The sequence below is a fragment of the Syngnathus acus genome, chromosome 21 (assembly GCF_901709675.1).
Source record: "Syngnathus acus chromosome 21, fSynAcu1.2, whole genome shotgun sequence".
Lineage (NCBI taxonomy): Eukaryota > Metazoa > Chordata > Actinopteri > Syngnathiformes > Syngnathidae > Syngnathus > Syngnathus acus.
This window is the reverse complement of record NC_051105.1, coordinates 10,558,383-10,578,361: the sequence shown is the minus strand read 5'-3', so window position 1 is coordinate 10,578,361 and position 19,979 is coordinate 10,558,383. Positions and strand designations below refer to the sequence as shown.

The 19,979-nt window shown below is 42.5% G+C and overlaps 5 protein-coding genes across 9 annotated transcripts in view; 3 read left to right on the top strand and 2 right to left on the bottom strand.

Moving 5' to 3' along the window:
• lrp2a (low density lipoprotein receptor-related protein 2a) overlaps nt 1-471 on the bottom strand; it is a 30,489-nt gene extending 30,018 nt beyond the window's left edge. For all 5 annotated transcript variants that reach the window (XR_005101450.1, XM_037280712.1, XM_037280714.1 and 2 more), the window contains exon 1: nt 336-471. Coding sequence is in view for 4 of the 5 variants with exons in the window: in XM_037280712.1 (XP_037136607.1) it covers nt 336-399 (64 nt within the window). In the remaining variant the exon portion in view is untranslated. The remainder of the gene's footprint in view (nt 1-335) is intronic.
• A 997-nt stretch (nt 472-1,468) lies between these two features.
• On the top strand, nt 1,469-4,172 carry zgc:172182 (coiled-coil domain-containing protein 89). The gene is made up of 7 exons (XM_037239818.1): nt 1,469-1,718; nt 2,461-2,933; nt 3,244-3,329; nt 3,405-3,541; nt 3,594-3,670; nt 3,755-3,854; nt 3,927-4,172. The coding sequence occupies exons 1-7, from the start codon at nt 1,623-1,625 to the stop codon at nt 4,011-4,013; spliced, it is 1,056 nt and encodes a 351-aa protein (XP_037095713.1). The 5' UTR covers nt 1,469-1,622; the 3' UTR covers nt 4,014-4,172.
• Nucleotides 4,053-7,091, bottom strand: LOC119115380 (ATP synthase subunit beta, mitochondrial-like). Its single transcript, XM_037239817.1, has 10 exons — nt 6,899-7,091; nt 6,369-6,542; nt 6,107-6,281; nt 5,585-5,706; nt 5,334-5,518; nt 5,115-5,273; nt 4,923-5,045; nt 4,640-4,852; nt 4,367-4,568; nt 4,053-4,292 (listed from the first exon to the last, which is right to left on the bottom strand). Exons 1-10 carry the CDS (start codon nt 7,002-7,004, stop codon nt 4,195-4,197), a joined length of 1,557 nt encoding a protein of 518 aa, XP_037095712.1. The 5' UTR covers nt 7,005-7,091; the 3' UTR covers nt 4,053-4,194.
• A 965-nt stretch (nt 7,092-8,056) lies between these two features.
• Nucleotides 8,057-16,864, top strand: col28a2a (collagen, type XXVIII, alpha 2a). Its single transcript, XM_037239800.1, has 35 exons — nt 8,057-8,208; nt 8,290-8,419; nt 8,572-9,146; nt 9,417-9,437; nt 9,536-9,595; nt 10,207-10,260; nt 10,459-10,503; nt 10,581-10,607; nt 10,688-10,732; nt 10,815-10,859; nt 11,088-11,141; nt 11,362-11,430; nt 11,513-11,581; nt 11,655-11,723; nt 12,306-12,374; nt 12,504-12,572; nt 12,638-12,706; nt 12,799-12,867; nt 12,943-13,014; nt 13,081-13,149; nt 13,212-13,283; nt 13,385-13,453; nt 13,536-13,604; nt 13,701-13,769; nt 13,852-13,920; nt 14,007-14,075; nt 14,184-14,252; nt 14,326-14,394; nt 14,480-14,560; nt 14,651-14,686; nt 14,753-14,789; nt 14,928-15,485; nt 15,601-15,887; nt 15,959-16,172; nt 16,270-16,864. Exons 2-35 carry the CDS (start codon nt 8,290-8,292, stop codon nt 16,467-16,469), a joined length of 3,648 nt encoding a protein of 1,215 aa, XP_037095695.1. The 5' UTR covers nt 8,057-8,208; the 3' UTR covers nt 16,470-16,864.
• Nucleotides 16,865-17,195: 331 nt separating this feature from the next.
• bbs5 (Bardet-Biedl syndrome 5) lies at nt 17,196-19,727 on the top strand. Its single transcript, XM_037240498.1, has 12 exons — nt 17,196-17,370; nt 17,469-17,551; nt 17,628-17,693; nt 17,828-17,877; nt 18,069-18,196; nt 18,259-18,394; nt 18,469-18,564; nt 18,678-18,740; nt 18,813-18,947; nt 19,066-19,149; nt 19,375-19,398; nt 19,480-19,727. Exons 1-12 carry the CDS (start codon nt 17,309-17,311, stop codon nt 19,579-19,581), a joined length of 1,029 nt encoding a protein of 342 aa, XP_037096393.1. The 5' UTR covers nt 17,196-17,308; the 3' UTR covers nt 19,582-19,727.
• Nucleotides 19,728-19,979: the final 252 nt, after the last annotated feature.

Below are 19,979 nucleotides of genomic sequence, written 5' to 3'. Positions count from 1 at the left end.
TGCTCAGTTCTGTTACCTAGCAACAGTAAAGCTCAGGCAAAAGTTCCTTCAGGAGAACTTCCATTCTGACTGAGGGGGGCTTTGTGCTCAACCTTTTAAGTAATAACACACTGAGTGGTAAACTTCATTTTACTCTTTGCAGGTCAACATTTCCTCACTTGAGAATCGCCTTCCATCATTCTCAAGTTGTGTTTTTATCATTCTCATTTATCAAGAGTCTGTCTGGAATTGGTTGCATCTTTGCAATCAGATAAGCCTCAGAGACTGAAATAACTTCAGCAACAAGTGAACAAGGGATATCAATGCAATATAAATCAAGAAAGAACAAGACATACCTTGTGATTGGCACAACCAGCAGAATAAGAGGAGAAAGAGTTGGAGTGGCACCGCTCTCCACATTCTGGCTGGTGCGTCCAGCTCCGCTCTGTAGATGGAGGAGCTGCAGGAACTGGAGGGGGGGGCGGTCTGGGATGCTCTTGGCTCTCCTCTAACCGGGCTCCTTGGCCCACGACTTGATCAAAAGGGGCGTGCACAAAGTGCAGGACAGCCGCTCCCCCAACCCTGTGGATAAATCCCTCAAGGCGGGCTGTGGAATCTGCATAATGATATGCAGCTCCCATGACTACTAACCTTACATCACTGCTTTTATGCACTTTAGTCCTGTGGAGAGATTAAAGACCTCACTCAATTGACTGCACAAGATATTAAACAGTGATATCTACATGAGTAGTAGTAAAAAGATGTACATTACTATGTTGTACAAAATACAAATCTGGATTAACCCTCACAGTAGTATATAATTATCATGGGCATTAATAAAGTTCTTCTAATGGAAGTTCTGTCGTCACCATGTGTTTTTCTTGCCAGACGGGCTATTGTTTGTAAATTGATAGTTGGAGGACGCCACGTAGCGGCCGTTATGTGATACTACATGCCACCTGTTGCCATGACGTGGTTTCCAATGGCAACCAAACAACTCAAACTTGGACATAGGGGAAGGTTTATCAGCGTGTTTTTGTGTGTCCTTTTCTTTGGGACCTTGTTTAAGTTGTCCCACAATGCATTGCGTTGTGATTATTTTTTTTTTTTTTAATTCATAACATTTCCTAGCTTGCCACTAACATCATAGTATTTGCTGAAATATACACACATATACACACAAATGACGACATATGACTCTAGCTCTTATAGCGTAACAATGAAATGAAAAACTGCCAAAACAAAAAAAATAATTGCTTCTCTCAGGGAACTATGTGAAGGTTGTAACTATTGTAACATAATTCAGTTTGCCCGGATAAATGTTTCTGGTAGAATTGGTGATTCAGATTGATGACATGCCTTTTAAAAAAAAAAAGAATAATAAATTTTTTAAAAAAAATTACGACACGCTCGCGAGCTGGTGACGTCATGAAGTCCGTAGCGGGTCCTTGTGCTCTCGGAAGTGTTGAGTACGCAAGTACACAAGCCTTTTTTTTTTTAAGTCCATTGTCTAACGAGCATAAAAGAGGCAACTCGCAACTAGGATACTCTTTTAAAAAAACTAGAAAAACGAGTCTAATAAAACCAATATTCGTGAATATACTTCAAAAAGACATCAAGAAGTCGGAGGGCCTTTTCTCAATATGTCGTCTCATCGAAAAAAGTCTGAAAACCTGAGAAAGAAACTGACCAAGTCTGAGGATAACCTGCTACTTAACGGATTGTCACTCAACAATTCCGTAAGCAACAATACTAGAACTTTTAATTTATTACTTACCTTTGACTGGTTTATGTTCATATCAGTGTATGTAGGTTAGAATTGATTTAGGTCCTTCTGCTATTATTAGAAGCCTACGTCACTAAGTGACGTGTTGTCTCTAAAATGTGTTAGGTCAATAAAGTTGGAAAAATCAGTAATAACGTTAAATTGTTATTACTGAATTTGTTATTAAAGAATGTTTAACTTATACGTATAACGCAATTTCTTCTCCACCAACGTAGTGGCGCCCTCTTGTGAAAGTGTAAACTAGGTTTAAAAATATATATATATATTTTTAGCATTTTACAATCTGAAAATATTTGTATGATTTAGCAAGCACATATTATATTGTATATTCAATGTATGATTATATATAGCTTTATTTTTGGCACTTTCATCAGTACTTGTACATGACCAGAACCTTAATTAGGTCCACGTGTATAGTGTAATACCAACCTTTTTTAAATTATTATTATTTTTAATTTTTTTAACATTACAAAGCTTTCATGGCACAACAAGCAAAAATGTCACAAAAACTATGTGAACCAAAGTAATGAATAAGTCTCCATTTACTGAGTGTCAAATATGGTCAAGTTTAACAGTAATGAAAACGAAATATTTTCTTTGTAAAGATAATAAATGGAGCAAACAATGTGGTCACCAAGTGTCATTAATGCTTACCTCTATAACATTCGGTTTTCCTGTTTTGTTTTTTCTCGCAGCACCTGGACATCAATCCAAAGACTTTAGAGAAATGCATGGACCTCTCCTGCTCCGATTTAGAGGAGACATTGCTGTTGCAGTCAAGAATAAAAGAACAAGCCCATTTGATTTGTGTACTAAAAGAGAAGTCAGATGAGCTGTTCAAACAATGCAAAACCCTGCAGCAGGTCAAGGCCCAGCTGGAGAAACAACTTGACAGCTGTCAGAAAGACGTTATACAAAAGCACCAAAGAGCGGAGCTGGTGGAAAAAAGATTTCTGGATTTAGATGCCAACAGCCAAGCGATTATTGCGTTCATGGAGGAGTACAAACGGCAGAATGTGCAGCTGAAGCAGGAAAACAAGCAGCTGCAGGCGGAAAACGACAGGATTTTCTCACAAAAGTTACACGATAAAGAGGTTATCATTCAAAATCTAACAAAGAAAATCAAAGCATTGACAGAGGAGTTCACCACTAAGGAGACTGCTTATCAGTAAGATGTTTTTTTTCTTTAATCGAGATTAACTCATTCACTGCCATTAACGACTATAGACGTCAAATTTCCATTGGGCTGGCACTGAATGAGTTAACAGCAACAAATCAATACAGTGGTGTCTTGATGTACAAATTGAATTTGTTCCATGACCACACAAATGAAATTCCCTTTGTTTCATGTTGAGATTTTTTTTATCATCTGCCAAGATAGCTCATTTCAAGGCACCACTGTAGTTGTACGATTAACACATTTTGATCGAAAGGGGGAAAATATCCCAATGTGTCTCATCTTATTTGAAACAATTAAGAGAGCGTCAAGAGATGGCGTCGTCCTACCTCGAACAACTGAGCAAAGCCCAGCAGCAGCAGGAGGTCACAGAAGAAATGTTGAAAGGTCAACAACTCAGTCCCATATATCTGCACGTGACGTACCAAGGCACTCTGGAACTTTTGTCTTTTTCCCCATCAGCTGTAAAACTGAAACTTGAAAACATCGAGGAGGAGCGCGCGTTGAAGGAAGCTACACTGAATAAAAGCATCTTAAGTCTCACCAAAGAGAAGGAAAAAGTGCTGCGTACTTCTGTGGAACGAGAGAACATCTTACAGGTATGTGAAAAATGGCGTTCGTCATCAAAATGTAACATTTATGTCATTACAGAGGAAGCTAAAAGAACTCCAGCTTCTTGAGCTGCACTATAAAGAACTGAAGAAAGCCCAATTAAAAGCAGAGGAACGGTAAACTAAATAGTTGCTCATTTTGTCCGCTGTGTTGTGAAAACGTAGCGCTAAAATAACGCCGCCATGTCTCCTTGAATTCAGGTTTAAACAGCAAGCACATGCAGTTAACGCAGATAAAAGAGTCAGATCGCTCAAGTCGGCCCTAGAAGAAGCCAGGACCAAGTACGAGATGCTTCAAAAGGTTTGTTTTGAAGATAAAAACACTCACATCCCGTACAAGGTCATCATCAATGTTCATATTGATATTTTACAGGATTTCAAGGCATTCAAAGAACACAGCAACAGTCTCCTCACTAAGGAAAGAGAGCTCAATAAGATACTGAGACACTTGAGGAGCTAAACCTTTAGTGCACCCAAAACAAAGACCCAAGAAAGAGTATTGCTGTATGACAACGTCACCTTTACTCTCATGCCAAGCTTTTCGGAACAATACAAACCACAAGATACTCAGCGTGACAGGTCAGAAGTTCCTCAAATAGAAATAAGACTGTACAAATCAGAGACTTCTAACCCACGCTCATTTAAGAGTGTTCCTCTGCCAGTTTCTCTGCCTTTTGGACCACTTCTTCGATGGGACCCACCATGTAGAACGCCTGTTCGGGCAAGGCGTCGTATTCCCCTGAACAAGAGTTAGAAAAGGAAAGTTTGAATTGGTTTAGTCCATTGTGGGAACAAATTCCTGTGCGGCACTACCTGCTAGAATGCTCTGGAATCCTTTGATTGTCTCCTTGAGAGGCACCAGCTTTCCCATGTGGCCAGTGAAGACCTCAGCTACCTGGAAAGGCTGCGACAGGAAACGCTGGATCTTGCGAGCACGAGAGACGGTCAGCTTGTCTTCCTCGGACAGTTCGTCCATGCCCAGAATAGCGATGATGTCTTGTAGTGACTTGTAGTCCTGGAAAAAAGGAGACCTCATTAGACCTTGTTTTGGTTCATCATTAAAATAAAAAATGATGCAAGTCTTGCCTGGAGAATCTTTTGTACGCCTCGAGCGACGTCGTAATGCTCGGAGCCTACGATGTTGGGATCCATGATGCGGGAGGTGGAATCCAGGGGGTCCACGGCGGGGTAGATGCCCAGCTCGGCAATGGCGCGGGACAGCACGGTGGTGGCGTCCAAATGGGCGAATGTTGTGGCGGGAGCGGGGTCAGTCAAGTCGTCGGCAGGCACGTAAATGGCCTGCAATGCGAGCGATGTTTTAGTTCGATTCTGGGAAACGGCCGCATCCATTCCCATTCGGCCGACTTACTTGAACCGAGGTGATGGAACCTTTCTTGGTGGTTGTGATTCGTTCCTGCATGGTACCCATATCGGTGGCCAAGGTTGGTTGGTATCCCACGGCAGAGGGGATACGACCCAACAAGGCAGACACCTGGAAAAGTTATTTTCATCTTGAAATTCCATCCAAAAGTGGAACATCCGTGAATATTGTGTTACGTACCTCTGATCCAGCCTGAGTAAACCTAAAGATGTTGTCGATAAATAGAAGCACATCCTGTCCCTCTTGATCGCGGAAATATTCCGCCACCGTCAAGCCGGTAAGAGCGACCCTGGCACGGGCGCCCGGAGGCTCGTTCATCTGACCGTACACCAGCGCAACCTGAAAACATAAACAATAGCCGGTAAAATAGTAGACTCAAACAAGTCAAATGGGCGTCACCTTTGACGTGGTGTCCTTCAGGTTAATGACGCCAGATTCGATCATTTCGTTGTATAAATCGTTGCCTTCACGGGTGCGCTCTCCGACTCCGGCGAACACCGAGTAGCCACCGTGAGCCTTGGCCACGTTGTTAATCAACTCCATGATCAAGACAGTCTTACCCACGCCGGCGCCGCCAAACAGACCTGGCACACAACAGGTATGATAATTAGAAGACGCTTGCTTGCGTAAACACGGTCTTGGCTACCGACCAATTTTTCCACCCTTGGCGTAAGGTGCAAGGAGATCGACCACTTTGATGCCGGTGACTAAAATCTCTTGCTCCACACTCATGTCAGTGAACTCGGGGGCTTCAGCGTGGATAGGAGCGGTTCTGAAAGATAGTTGGGGTTATTTTTATACTCGCTGTTTTTACTATTTAAAAACTTCTATTCATAGAAGTCGAGTGGGAAGTCATATGACAAATGGCATTACGACACACAATGTGCATGTGAGGTTATTCTCGTCCACTTGGGGACGCCATATCTCTGACAGTCTACGGCTTTAAAAGGCGGAGCTTAGCGAGGTGAGTGACATGGGTGTCGAATGTGGGTGGAGTTAACTAGCTAAGCTTTTAGCCAGTCTGCAAATTCGAAATGGTTCGGCGTGAGTTGCGGCCATCAGCGCCTCGTATAGCAATGTGCTTTTTCGCAAAACAAATAGGTCAACTCAATTTTAAAAGCTATTTTGCTTGATGAAGAAAAAATTCGAAAACGTGGCAGGAGAAAACTTACTGTTTGGTGCTAATAGGACCACGTTCATCAATAGGTTCTCCAATGACATTCATGATCCTGCCCAAAGTCTCAGGCCCTACAGGGATTCTGATGGGGGCGCCGGTATCAAGAACCTTCTGCCCACGGATCAGACCCTCTGTGCCATCCATGGCGATTGTCCTGACTGTGTTTTCACCTGGAGAAAAACACAAAAGCAGACCGATTCAAAATACTATTTGCGGCTTCGCTGCTTCTCCTCAGGTATCAAATTCAAGTCACTGACCGAGATGCTGTGCAACCTCAAGCACCAGCCTGCTGTCACGGCCCATCACCTCCAGTGCATTGAGGATGGGGGGCAGGCCTTCGTCAAACTGGACATCCACGACAGCACCGATCACGGCCGTGATGCGTCCATTGCCAAGAGCTGCTTGAGCAGCGGGACTTGCATAGCCCCTGCCTGCAGTAACACATTAAAACAAAGTTGAACTCGATTAGCAAGTACACAAGTACACTTATTGGTCAGTCAAGGAAGTTCAAAGACTCGAAAGAAAGTTGTATTAAAAAATGATGATCTTGCAGTATTTCATAAAAAAAGGTCACAGAGGTGGTGGACATGGCAACAAGGTCAGAATAAAAAGAAATAAAACGCCCAACTTTTAACTGTCCCATATTTAACACAACCACAAAGAATAGAATCTAGATTTTTTTTTAAATTAAACATCTGAGGCGATGAAGGTAAAGGGCCATGTCTATCAGGCACAGTTCAAAGGACATTTTGCAATGACAGTCCAGGGCGGTGAAAGCATATCTCACCCAAATTGAGGCTCGCATTTCGACCGCCGAATGTCTTCAGTGAGTTGACACCGGGCTTGAAAGCCTGCAAAACCCCGTTGCAGCAACGTCCGACGGTACCCAGCATGGTTAATATGGCTGAAGGTGAAGCCGCTCAGAGGACAGCTTCAGACAGTAGTATCAGCTGCTGAGCGGACAGGACAGTCCTGCGCATGCGCAGTGTGTTGTCTGCCGCTGGAGGGCGGTATAAGCGCAGCCTGAGACGTTTATCAATGACGTCACATTCGATAAGCGACGAAATTAGCATTATTAGCTCAAACTACATACTAAACACAAAGCTACTCGTAATAAGAATAACACAGTCAGCAAAACGATACAAAAACACAATGGAAAAGTACGCAAATATCTTCCGAGCAGGTGTTGTGGAGGTACAGTACAGTAAGGTACATTAAATAAGGTTGGCAACATTTTAACATTATACTCATGATGTGCTCCTTTTCCAAAGTGACCTTTAGAGTTCAGACTCAAACACCAAGTAACTTAAATGTCTAGGAAACACTGTAGTAAATAGTGTAATAATTCAAATGCTCAAAACCATAGAGCAACTCAAGAGGTTGGTGTTTTGTTACTTTTGCACTACCAAGAAATACTGTCCTAGGTCGTATAAATGATGAATGGCCAATTATCATAGACCAACAGGGTGGATTTTGCCAAGCTATCATTCAGCGAAACATTCTTTTCTGTCACAAGGTCTCCTCTAATTACTTCTTGCCTGCAGCTTTGCAATACAAAGCCTTCTCACCTGGAAAAAGTGGACAGAAAGCTCATCGAATCCATCGCCCAAAGTGTCCGACTACGGAGGACACCTGAAGCTCGGCCCTATCAGTGATGGTCATCGGTCGAGGTCGGAAGGTGAAAAGAAAGCCTGTGGCTACATGTTGTTTTCTTTGGGAAAAACAAACAGCTTTTGTTTTTTAGTACACTACTGAATTCTATGAACTTTTTTCATGCAATACCTTTAAGTGAGAAAAGCTGCAAATTTCAAACATGTCTAGAATTCCAACTTGAAACCTCGTCATGGTTGGAAATGTAGTCCTGCCTTTTTGAGCCCTGAGGCTGCTTGAGCAAGAATCCATTCAATTGCTTGGGTGGTTCTTCCCTATAAAAGAGGTGTGCCTACTCAGGTTCTCTGACTCTGTTTCCAAGAAGGACGACACCGCTGTCGCTGCTGATGGACGGTAAATGAGATATCCGGTCCGTTTCATCCAACGTGGTCCGTTTCCTGGTCCTGCAGGTCCAAACAGCTTACGGAAATACTACAACCTCTCAAAGTAGGTTGACCAGTCAATGATGCTTGCTCTCTATTTACATGCATTTAGTTGTTCATTCTTTTATTTTTCGTTGAAACAAAGATGCTCCTCTCGTGGGAATCAATGCTGTTGACCACGGCACTGACTTGTGTCTGGGCTCAAGATCTACATGATAACAGAAGAACCAAATTGCGCACAAAAACACTGGATGCAAATATTTATGATGGGCAAGGTAAACAAAATATTTTCTCCTCAATGTACTTACTCAATTGAACATAAAACTCTCATTCTGTCTGGTTACTTTTTGTCATTTGTGAAATTCCATTTAACATAACCCTGAGTGGAAATGATTTGAAGAGACACCTTTTGCATTTCTTCCTGCAGCTATCCTAGATGAGGACTGTAGCTTGGAGCTCAGTTTTTTGTTGGACAGCTCCGAGAGCGCCAAAGACAACCACAATCAGGAGAAGCAGTTTGCGATGAATTTGGTGGATCGACTCCAAGGCCTGAAACTGCAGACGGGTCGAAGCTTGAGTCTGAGAGTGGCCCTGCTCCAGTACAGCAGTACAGTCATCACAGAGCAACGATTTAGCGACTGGAGGGGCACGGAGAACTTCAAGAACCGCATCGCTCCCATCGTTTACATCGGCCACGGCACCTACACCACGTACGCCATCACCAACATGACCAAGCTCTACCGTGAGGAGTCCGGCCTGGGCAGCATTAAAGTCGCCGTGCTCCTCACTGATGGCTCCTCCCACCCGAGGAACCCGGATATTTTCTCTGCTGTCGCTGAGGCCAAGAACCAGGGGGTCAAGTTCTTCACTCTGGGCATCACCAGAACCGCCAACGAGCCGTCCAATGTGGCACAGCTCCGCCTCCTCGCCAGTTCTCCCGCGTCCCACTTCCTCCACAATTTGCAGGACAGAGACGTAGTTGAAAAAGTGGCAACAAACATTGTGAGTAGATGACATTGTGTGTAAAGGCACTTATGTATTATATATTTTATTTAATATCTATAATTAATATTTCATATTTTAATTTAATATTTAATAATAATAATTTTATTATATATATTATATTCTTATTAAGTTTATTTAAGTTGACTGATGGAAAAACAAATGACATTTTAAGGTTCTTTTTTTAAATAATACAATAATAATAATATAACATTTCTTTAAATAAACATGAATAAGAATGTAATTTAAATTGTTTGCTTTTATTTGCAGACTGACCTTGCTGATGAAGGAGTAAGTATTGCTTCTTTTGTACACTTACAAATTTAAATTGGCTCCTCAATATTAAACTGATTGAAAATAACACAATGTATCCCTTCTCTTTTTTTCAGTGCCCACTGGCTCCAAAATGTGCCTGTGAAAAAGGCGAGAGAGGCCCCAGCGGGCCTGCGGTGAGTAGAAACGACTTTTCAAGTGTCAGACATCAACATACCCTCAAGGCAATTTTTGCTTTCCACACATTTTTGGCATGAGTAGCAATTGCACAGGCGTAAACAATCGTTTTAAATGTTTGATTTTTTTCTGGCTTGAAGGCATTTTACAAAAGCACCTTACACTTCGAAGTATCAGACACATCTTTTTTTCCTTTGTGCATTTTCACGCCGGATTTTCTCAACTCTGCGCTCGCACGCCAACCTGGAGATGCTTATGCAAACTTCCATTCAAGCTGGCTAGCAAATAATGATGCTATGCTGACAGACATTTGCATGTCCATCAACCAGGTGCTTTCTCCATCAGAGATTCTTGACATTCTTCCGCTCAGACACGGCTGCTCTCATAATTGCTCTTATTGGCTTAATGGTCACGAAGCAGCAATGTCTGGAGGATAGCAACTGACACGCATCCAGGTGCGTTTCAACGCTATGACCTCTAACCCCGGAGGGCGAGACCACGCTTGCCCTATTTATTGCTCCAGACGTCATCTAGAAGCAATGTGTCATGCTCAAGTGCTAAGCAAGCTGAGAAATCAGGGGAAAAAAAATGATTCTGTTTCCTTCTTTAGGGCAAGAAAGGTCGTCCAGGAGAAGAGGGAGCCTCCGGGCTGAAAGGCCAAAAGGTGTGCACCTGTTGGCCCGCATGGCTTGACCCTCTGACAAACTTTTTTAAAAAAAAATTATTTATACCTTTATCACACTCCAAAGGTTGCACACCAGAGATCTATGTTTCAGTGTCAAACGAGTTCACTTTCTCAAGAATGGGAATTTGGACAGACTATTATTTGTTTTGATGACTCAGCATGTTGGTGACATTACAGGGTGAAGCAGGAACAAGTGGCACACCGGGCCGGGATGGTACCGAGGTAACTTTGAATTCAATCCTGAACATTAAAACGCTATGTTATACGCTCTAATGGCTAATAATCAAATATATTTGCAGGGGAAATCAGGAGACAAAGGAGAGCAGGTAAGAACAGATGGCAGATCCTTTTGTAAAACAAAAATGGAGTCCACATGATGAGCATGAGTTTGGTCATCCATACACAGGGTGAACGGGGAGAGTGCGGCACTCCAGGAATCAAAGGAGACAGGGTTGGACAACATGAACAATTCATCATCATATTTATTATCATTTCCCATAATTTACTTTTTATTGTTATGTGATCTGCTGCAGGGTCCAGAGGGACCGGTTGGTGCAAGAGGACCTAGAGGACTGGAGGTCAATAAACAGAAGGAGTGAAATATTTACGCCAATAGAGAATAAAACTCATGACATGCAATTGTATTATTAGACTTATCCGATCAGCAAAGAAGAAGAATTAATTTAAAATGTAAACAAGGAAATGTAATCAATTACTGTAAAAGTAGGTCAAGATTGTATATTAAATTATATCTGCTGATTTTAAGCCTGCTCTTCAAAAATGTGGACCTTCCTATTTGTGTCCAGGGGCAACCAGGACCACATGGAGACATTGGACCAGAGGGCCCACAGGGAAAGCAGGTTTGCATATATATATGTTTTTTTTTTTTTAGACGTCATTTTTCTAATAGTGAAAGAACAAAAGGAAAGAAGGGCATTTTATCTTTTTATCCACTAACAGACCTTTTGATCTTCTGTGTCAAGGTTACATATGCGCTAAGACACTAACTTGACTGAAACTGACAGATTGAGTTCAAAACATGTCCTGACTTGTGAGGATAACCTACATTTTCCATGACAGGGGGAACGTGGACCATCCGGCCCTCCGGGTATTCAGGGAGAAACTGGCATTGGGATACCTGGACCAAAAGTATGTCGTGAACTCTTTTCTTCACCTATTTTTTTTCTGCGATTATATTTCGGAGTGTGTACTGTTTTTTTGTTTTTTTCAGGGTGACATGGGATTCCAGGGGCGCCCAGGTCCTCCTGGTCCTACAGGCGTTGGTGCACATGGTTCACCAGTGAGTTTTGACTTTGTGTAAATCACTGTGACAACAAATTATTAGACTCTGAGCAATATTTTTTTTTTTGCAGGGACCTCAAGGGCCACAAGGTGTTCAAGGGGAAAAAGGACCCACGGGTGAGGGCCTTCCTGGACCCAAGGTACAATATTATTCACGACTGTGTGTTAAGCCTTGAGTGTATGACTTTCACAAAATTTCCAGCCTTCGTCGCAAGACAGCACATGCATCATTTGAGAGGAGATTATTGTTGTGGAAATAAAGGATGACATTTATTTGTTAAAGGTAACACGAGTGAAATCACACTGGAAATGTCCTCAAGCGAGTACACATCTGTTTGAGCAAAGCCAGACTTCCCAAGTTGTGTGTTATTGCTTTAACTCTTTTGCTGAACTGGCAGTTCTCTAAAAATCCACCCCCCCCCCCCCCCACACACACACACACAAAAATGCATTTTATTACAGAAGTTGAGGCTGCTTATTGTATACGTCGGCATCGGAAAAAGCCCACTTGAGGTGAGGGGGGGTCATTTTGACACTGGTATGAAAGGAAAAATAAAGACTAACTTCCATTCCTTTCAGGTGGAATCATCTGAATGAAATGGGCAACAGGAGCCAACACGCTCCTCTTTTTAACAGTCTCAGTGGAGAACAATACAAACTTGGCTGAGATCCAATCAAAATCAAGCCGGTCTGATGTAACATGGCTTGATTCTGCTCCGTAGGGGGATCGAGGGCTTCCGGGACCGAGGGGATCGAGAGGACAACAGGGCGTGGGGATGAAAGGAGAACGGGTAAATTAAGATTACGATTGTATCATAAAGCGAGAAATAGTATTTTGCATAGCTTGGATCTTGGGGCCACCATCTTGGAATTTTGAACGGTTCTTCCTCCATTTTATGAAGTTGATGGTTGTCTTCCAGGGTGAACTGGGGCCTGCAGGTCCTCCAGGGCTCACTGGGCTGACAGGAGTTGGCATACAGGGAGAAAAGGTCAGTAAACCAATTTATATTCGTGCACTTAGCAGTTACTGAAAGTAATCTTGATTACTATCCAGGGAGTTGAGGGTCCAAGAGGTCCACCAGGAGTTAGAGGACTTCCAGGAGAGGGTTTGCCTGGACCTAAGGTTTGCGGAAAATGTTCTCAAAATGCTTGAATATCTGATTCATCGAAAAATTGTATCCTTTTTGAGGACCAATCTTCTGTTTTTTTCTTAAGGGGGATCAAGGTTTACCTGGAGAGCAGGGATCACCTGGCGAGAGAGGTATCGGTGAATCTGGTGCAAAGGTGAGATAACTCCGTCTTTAAAATCTTTTTGCTAATGATTGAACGACAATCATCATCATCTTGGGATTGTCGTAGGGAGAACCTGGATCTGCTGGTTTAGGTGGCTTACCGGGTCTTCCAGGAGAGGATGGGGCTCCAGGACAGAAGGCACAGAAAATTGCACTGACCCTGCTGAAAAAGGCTCTGTATCTAAATGACTTTTTCCCCTCTTAGGGGGAACCTGGGTTACCAGGTTCAAGAGGTTCTGACGGACCTCCAGGAATTGGCACTCCAGGAGAGAAGGTTTGTATTTTGGTTTTGGCGTTAAATCCCAGTCCCACTTTCTGTGTGGTTCTGCTTTAAAGGGGGACCAGGGTCTTAGGGGCATTCGAGGGTTACATGGACCTCCAGGGATCTCAGGACCCTCCGGTCCAAAGGTAGGACTCAAAGAATCATTGACCTACAATCAATGCTCACTATGGTGAAGTTTCCTTCGCAATAACGAGGTCACGTTCTTCACTACGTAACCATTTGCTAGGGTGAACGCGGGTTACCGGGACACCAGGGCATTCCGGGGCCGCCAGGACGATCCATAACAGGTCCAAAGGTGAATGACTCATTATTTATTGATCAGGACTTGTTCTTACTTAGACTAATCAACACTAAGGCTTCAATTATTTTGTCTCCAGGGAGATTTAGGTCCCACTGGTCCGCCTGGACCGATTGGGGAAACAGGCATTGGACTTCCAGGTCCAAAGGTAAACAAAATGCGACTGCAAAAACTTGTTTGTTTGACAAAAGGAACACATCAGCCTTATGGTACTGATCATCTCAACTGGGTTTTCTTCCATCAGGGTGATCGAGGGAATACCGGTCCACACGGTCCACATGGTCCAAAAGGCGAAGGCAGCCCAGGACCGCTGGTTTGTGAAACCATCGACCAAGATGTTAACACTTGTAGCCTGCCTTTGACATTGCTTACAAGTAGACATGTTTCTTTTCAAGGGGCCACCAGGACTTCCAGGTTTACCAGGGGAACCGGGACCAGAAGGAATAGGCATTCCTGGACCTAAGGTTTCACTTGTTGCCCATTTGACATGGTTTCATGTATGTTTAAATGATTACTTTAAATCTATTTGGTCATGTCATGCCTTTTTCAGGGAGACCTTGGCTTTAGAGGACTACCAGGCTTGCCCGGCCCTCCCGGAGAAGGAATACAAGGACCTCCAGTGAGATTAGCACAAAGATCGTTATACTCACAATTTCTTTGCCAACTGGATCCGGATAAAAATAGGAAACTGAATTAGTGATTGTGATTTTTCAAAATGTGTTCCAAGGGTAATGTTGGAAGAGCGGGACCTCCTGGTCCAAATGGACCACCAGGAGAGGGTATTCAAGGACCAAAGGTAAACATTAACAGTAGTTCATATCGTCATTATTGATTACTCACTGAATGTTTATCTAATCATCTAATTTAAGGGGGATCCGGGATCCCAAGGTTTAACTGGACCAAGAGGGCCCAGAGGTGATGGTTTTCCTGGAGCCAAAGTAAGCGTTTTTATTTATTTTGAGATGCTATCATCTACGCTACCGGACTAGCTGGTTTCTGATTCAATATCCTTTGTTGATACAGGGTGACCGCGGGTCTCAGGGTGAGAGAGGAATGAAAGGTGCAAAGGGAGGTTTGGGAGATCCAGGACTGCCCGGTGAAGCAGTATGTGAAGATATACATATTATAACCACAAAATAAATGTCAATAATTATTTGTAATATATTGAAGTTGTGACGTTTCATCGGATAACAGGGAAAAACGGGAACAAAAGGAGACGCAGGACTGACAGTAAGTTCATTTTAATGCTTTCCCAATTGTTTCAAGGTTTTGTTTTAATGCAGTTTTGTTTTTCAGAGAGAGGACATTATTAAGCTCATTAAAGAAATATGTGGTGAGTGTCAATCAAATTCCTATTGGGAATCAGCTGAAATTCCAGAGTGGCCAAATGTTGCATATTATAAATGTCTGAGCCCCGGAGACTAACAACAAGGACAACACAAAGTGATCGCTTGTATTTTGCCGTTATCAGGATGCGGCGTCAAGTGCAAAGAAAGGCCGATGGAACTCGTCTTTGTGATCGACAGCTCCGAGAGCGTCGGCCCTGACAACTTTGAAATCATCAAAGATTTCGTCACCAGGCTGGTGGACCGAACTACGGTGGGACGCAACGCCACGAGAATCGGCCTTGTCCTCTACAGCCTGGACGTCCATTTGGAGTTCAACTTGGTCCGCTACACGAACAAACAGGATGTGAAGCAGGCAATCCGAAGGATGCCTTACATGGGCGAGGGCACCTACACCGGCACCGCCATCCGAAAGGCCACTCAGGAGGCTTTCTACAGCGCCAGGCCCGGCGTCAGGAAGGTCGCCATCGTCATCACCGACGGTCAGACGGACAAGCGAGAGTCCGTTAAACTCGATATCGCCGTGCGGGAGGCCCATGCCGCAAATATCGAAATGTACGCTCTGGGTATCGTCAATTCTTCGGATCCGACGCAGACGGAGTTTCTGAGAGAACTCAACCTCATTGCCTCCGATCCTGATAGTGAACACATGTACCTTATTGATGACTTCAACACTCTGCCAGGTGATACACAGTGGTGGTGCCAAAGCGCTACTTTTGTCCACATGAAACTCCTCAGCTAACTTCGATGTCTTGGCATCAATAAAATGTTTTTTCATCTATTATTTTCTGCTTCCAGCACTGGAGTCCAAAGTCATCAGCCAGTTCTGTGAAGATGAAAACGGTGCCCTCATCTACAATCGCATCGCAAACGGGCACTGGAACGGCAACAACGGAGTCGGTATCAATGGAAATAATGGCTACGGACAGCTTACTGAACGATTCAACAATGGCTATCGGAAAACTGAGAATAAAGTGATTGGGAATGGTCACCAGGAGGAGATCACAAATGTGAGGCGTGCCAACAACCGTGGCCGTGGAGATACTTTCACACTACCCATCAGTTCTGACCCACTTCCTATTCAGGTCATTCGCCAAAATTGTTTGGCTTTGTAAATTCTGAAGTAAATACTGAAGTTTTTTTTTGCATCACTCAGGTGGAGGAAGACGAAGATGGTGAAGATTTAGACTTGAGGGCTCATGTGAGAGCCAGCAGCAGCGTTGTTGTCGTGAACAAAACTGGATCTTTGTCACATGGGAAAGAAAGCACGGTCTCCAATGAAGCATCATCTTCATCATCCTCCACTGCAGGATCTGTATCCTCAAACTCTAATCAGCTGCAGCGTGTGGTGAGTCCAGTCCTGCCTGAAGGTGAGTACTGCATGCAATTAATCTTGCTTGACTTATTATGCTTTTTTTTTTTTTTTTTTTTACCACAAGAAGTGTTTTCTTTTTCTTCATCCTTCAGAGGTTGCGCTTCGCGATCCCCGCTGTAGCCTCAACTTGGACCAAGGCACCTGCAGAGCGTACAAGATCCGCTGGTATTATGACAAACAGGCCAATTCATGTGCACAGTTCTGGTATGGAGGCTGTGCTGGAAATGACAATCGATTTGATACCAAAGAGGAATGCAGGAAGACTTGTGTTATATTGAAGACAGGTATTTAAGATTTTTGACAACAATTATGTACATTGGCTCAATGTTTTGTGATCCTCAACTATTTGTCATATTATCAGCTTGACCTTATCCAAGATCTATTGGATGTCTTTTTTTTTTTTTTAACATATCTGAGCCATGTGCTTTACTTTGAAATCTATGCTGCTGGACAAATTATTTCAATGTCTGGTGTCAAGTTGTAATTGGCAGCTGCCAAACAGGGACACTTATTTTTAAGTTACGTGTGCAGAAGTCTACTGAAGTTGTCATCGAGTGAGAAGTGTTGTCGCGGTTCTTATTATTGTCTTCATAATCCCTCCAAAAATTGTGTCACCAGTTGGGCTGTGTGTTACTGTTTCAATTAATGTCTTTATTTGTGTGTTTATTAATAAAATAATAAAACTGATGTTTGTTTGTTTGTTTGTTTTTGTCCATCTTAAATGCCCCTTTATAAGGAAACATACTGTAGTCACTAGTTAGATGAAATAAATACCACAAACCTCAAAGTCAAAATATTATTATTTTTTAAACTGTACATACAAAACAGTAATACTTTCAGAGGAGTGACCCGACTTGAGTTTCTTGAGTGACTTAACTCACCCCACAACAAGCAGCAGAACGAATTAGTGAACAAATGTTTTTAAATAATATTTTATTATTGAGCTTATTTACTGTAATCATGTATAGGCGAAATCGCCTAAAATGTCCCTTCTAACTTGCCGTCTGTTTCCATGGAGACTGCAGCTCGGCAGAAGCTTCTCAGATTTGCAAATCTTCTACTTAGCCAGTAACCACTCAGTTTTTATCATCGATTAAAATAATAAAAGCTCCGTCCAACAGCTTTTTAACCATGGCATCCGTTTTAGATGCTCTTTGGGAGGACAGAGACGTTCGTTTTGACATAACCACACTGTAAGTTACATTTACTTATATTGCTCGTTAGCTTAGCAAGGTACATCGGTGGTCCTCCACATTGCTTAGTAAACATACACTTTAAATTTTTCCCACAGGCAGATGAAAACTCGGCCTGGCGAAGTGCTCATAGACTGCCTCGACTCTATCGAAGACACGAAAGGAAATAACGGAGATAGAGGTACTTTTAGATTGTGAACGAATATTAATTGGTATCGCCATGTATCGATCTAAATATGTGGTTTCGTTTTTCGTAGGCCGACTCTTGGTGACAAACCTGAGAATTATTTGGCATTCTTTGGCTTTTCCAAGAGTGAATTTGTGTGAGTAATTAAATCTTTTTATGTCGTGTTTAATTAATAGTTGGGTTGATAACTAATGGCTACATAATGTTAACAGAAGAAAAATAAAACAAAAGTTTGGTTGGTAATCACAGCTCTTTTATTTCGTTTTTCAGCTGTGGGATACAACTCCATCATTAACATCACAACAAGAACAGCAAACTCCGTAAGTTGTGTCGCTACTATAATGTCTTCATTAATCAGATTTTTAAGAACCTTTTTAGACTTTTAAAAGCGAAAGGTAAAAGCAATGACTTGTAATGACGAATGCCCCCAAGGGGCCAAAAATGTTTGATTCCTTACGTTCAGTTTAATTATGTTATTATTTATGTCATGACGACTAATTTTTTCCTCCAGAAACTTCGAGGCCAAACCGAAGCCCTTTACATCCTGACCAAGTCCAACAACACAAGATTTGAGTTCATCTTCACCAATGTGGTCCCAGGAAGCCCCCGCCTCTTTACATCTGTTATTGCTGTGCACAGGTATTAAAGCATGCAAAACGTAAAATCCTGCTCTACAGTAAATAGTTGTTTCTTTGACGCAGAGCCTACGAAACATCTAAAATGTATCGAGACCTGAAACTGCGAGCAGCGCTTATTCAAAACAAGAACCTGCGACTTTTACCTCGGGAGCAAGTCTACGACAAAATCAATGGCGTCTGGAATTTATCCAGTGATCAGGTACAGGTTTTCATACTGTATCATTGTGTTACATCAAATGTTTGTTGATTCTTTTTTTGTTTGTTGTCTTCTAGGGAAACCTAGGAACCTTCTTTGTCACCAATGTGCGGATTGTATGGCATGCCAATATGAATGAAAGCTTCAACGTCAGCATTCCTTACCTCCAGATTGTACGTACTCTATATTTTAATTTACCCAGGAGGCACAAGATAATACATTTCATTCATGTCATGTGTTCCCTAGAATACCATGAGCTGTATTTTATTTATCTTTCTTTTCAAAGTGGTCCATCCGAATTAGAGATTCCAAATTTGGCTTGGCTTTGGTGATCGAAAGCTCCCGCCAGGTACGTTTATGATACTTTACATGTGTTTTTATGCTTGCATGTTCATGACAAATTTCGACTGGGTTTTTATAGAGTGGCGGTTACGTGCTGGGGTTCAAGATTGACCCTGTGGAGAAGCTTCAAGATGCTCTGAAAGAAATCAACTCCCTACATAAAGTATACTCCGTCAACCCCATCTTTGGAGTGGACTACGAAATGGAAGAAAAGGTACGAGACATTAGAATATTATTATATAAGAATTTAAATCAACAAACGTCAAATAAAAGCCAACTATGCTAAAAAAAAGTATTCCAACCCTAGCTTGTTGTCCTAACACTACTTCTAGCCGCTGCCACTGGAAGAAGTGACGCAGGAGCAACCTTTCGATGACGTGGAAATCGAGCCGGATGAGCAGACGGATGCTTTCGCTGTGAGTGGCTCTGTTCTTCTTCATCACTCTCAGCCCGCCTGCTGGGGGACTCTCTGGTTTAACTTTCCGGCGCCGAGAATAGCTGCTGACATGCGACATCATGAACACACATTTGGCCTGTTCTAAAATAATCAAATTAAAACTAAAACGAACTAACGTTAGGTTCATAATGTGGCAAGCAGTAGGTTATCAACTATAAACTTATCAATTGTTATTTGCCCACAGGCGTACTTCGCTGACAGCAACAAGGTAATGTCCCTCGATGCATTTGATTAGAATCTTAAATCAATGATAACAAAATTTTTAATCACACGCCTGTGTTTTCCTAAGCAACAAGACCGCGAGCCCGTTTTTTCCGAGGACCTCGGTCTCGCCATTGAGAAGCTGAGGGATGGATTTACGCTTCGAGGATTGTGGGAAGTCATGAGCTAAAATATACATTATTTATCCATGTAGATATTGTGATTACAGAAAGCACATTTGTATAGTTTTTATCGTATATACATAAATATTTACTGTCAACATGACCTTATTATATATTTTTGTTGTAAAGCAAATAAATATCTTATATAATCCAACATAGTTACTATGTACCTTATTACTTGGTGTCTAAACACAGCACTCAAGTATTGGAATAATGCTAAAAGAGGACAAAGTGTCATCGCCTATAGCAGCAGCTGTTCGTATACTATGGCTACATGCTAATACTGCTCGAGAATGCCAAACGTGAGCAATGAATTCTAAAACAAATCTGACCCAAGTCTTTTTCAGTTTCACTGACTGACTACATGTACCCCAAGCCGAGGTCAGAGGTGGTAAAAGTACTCCAA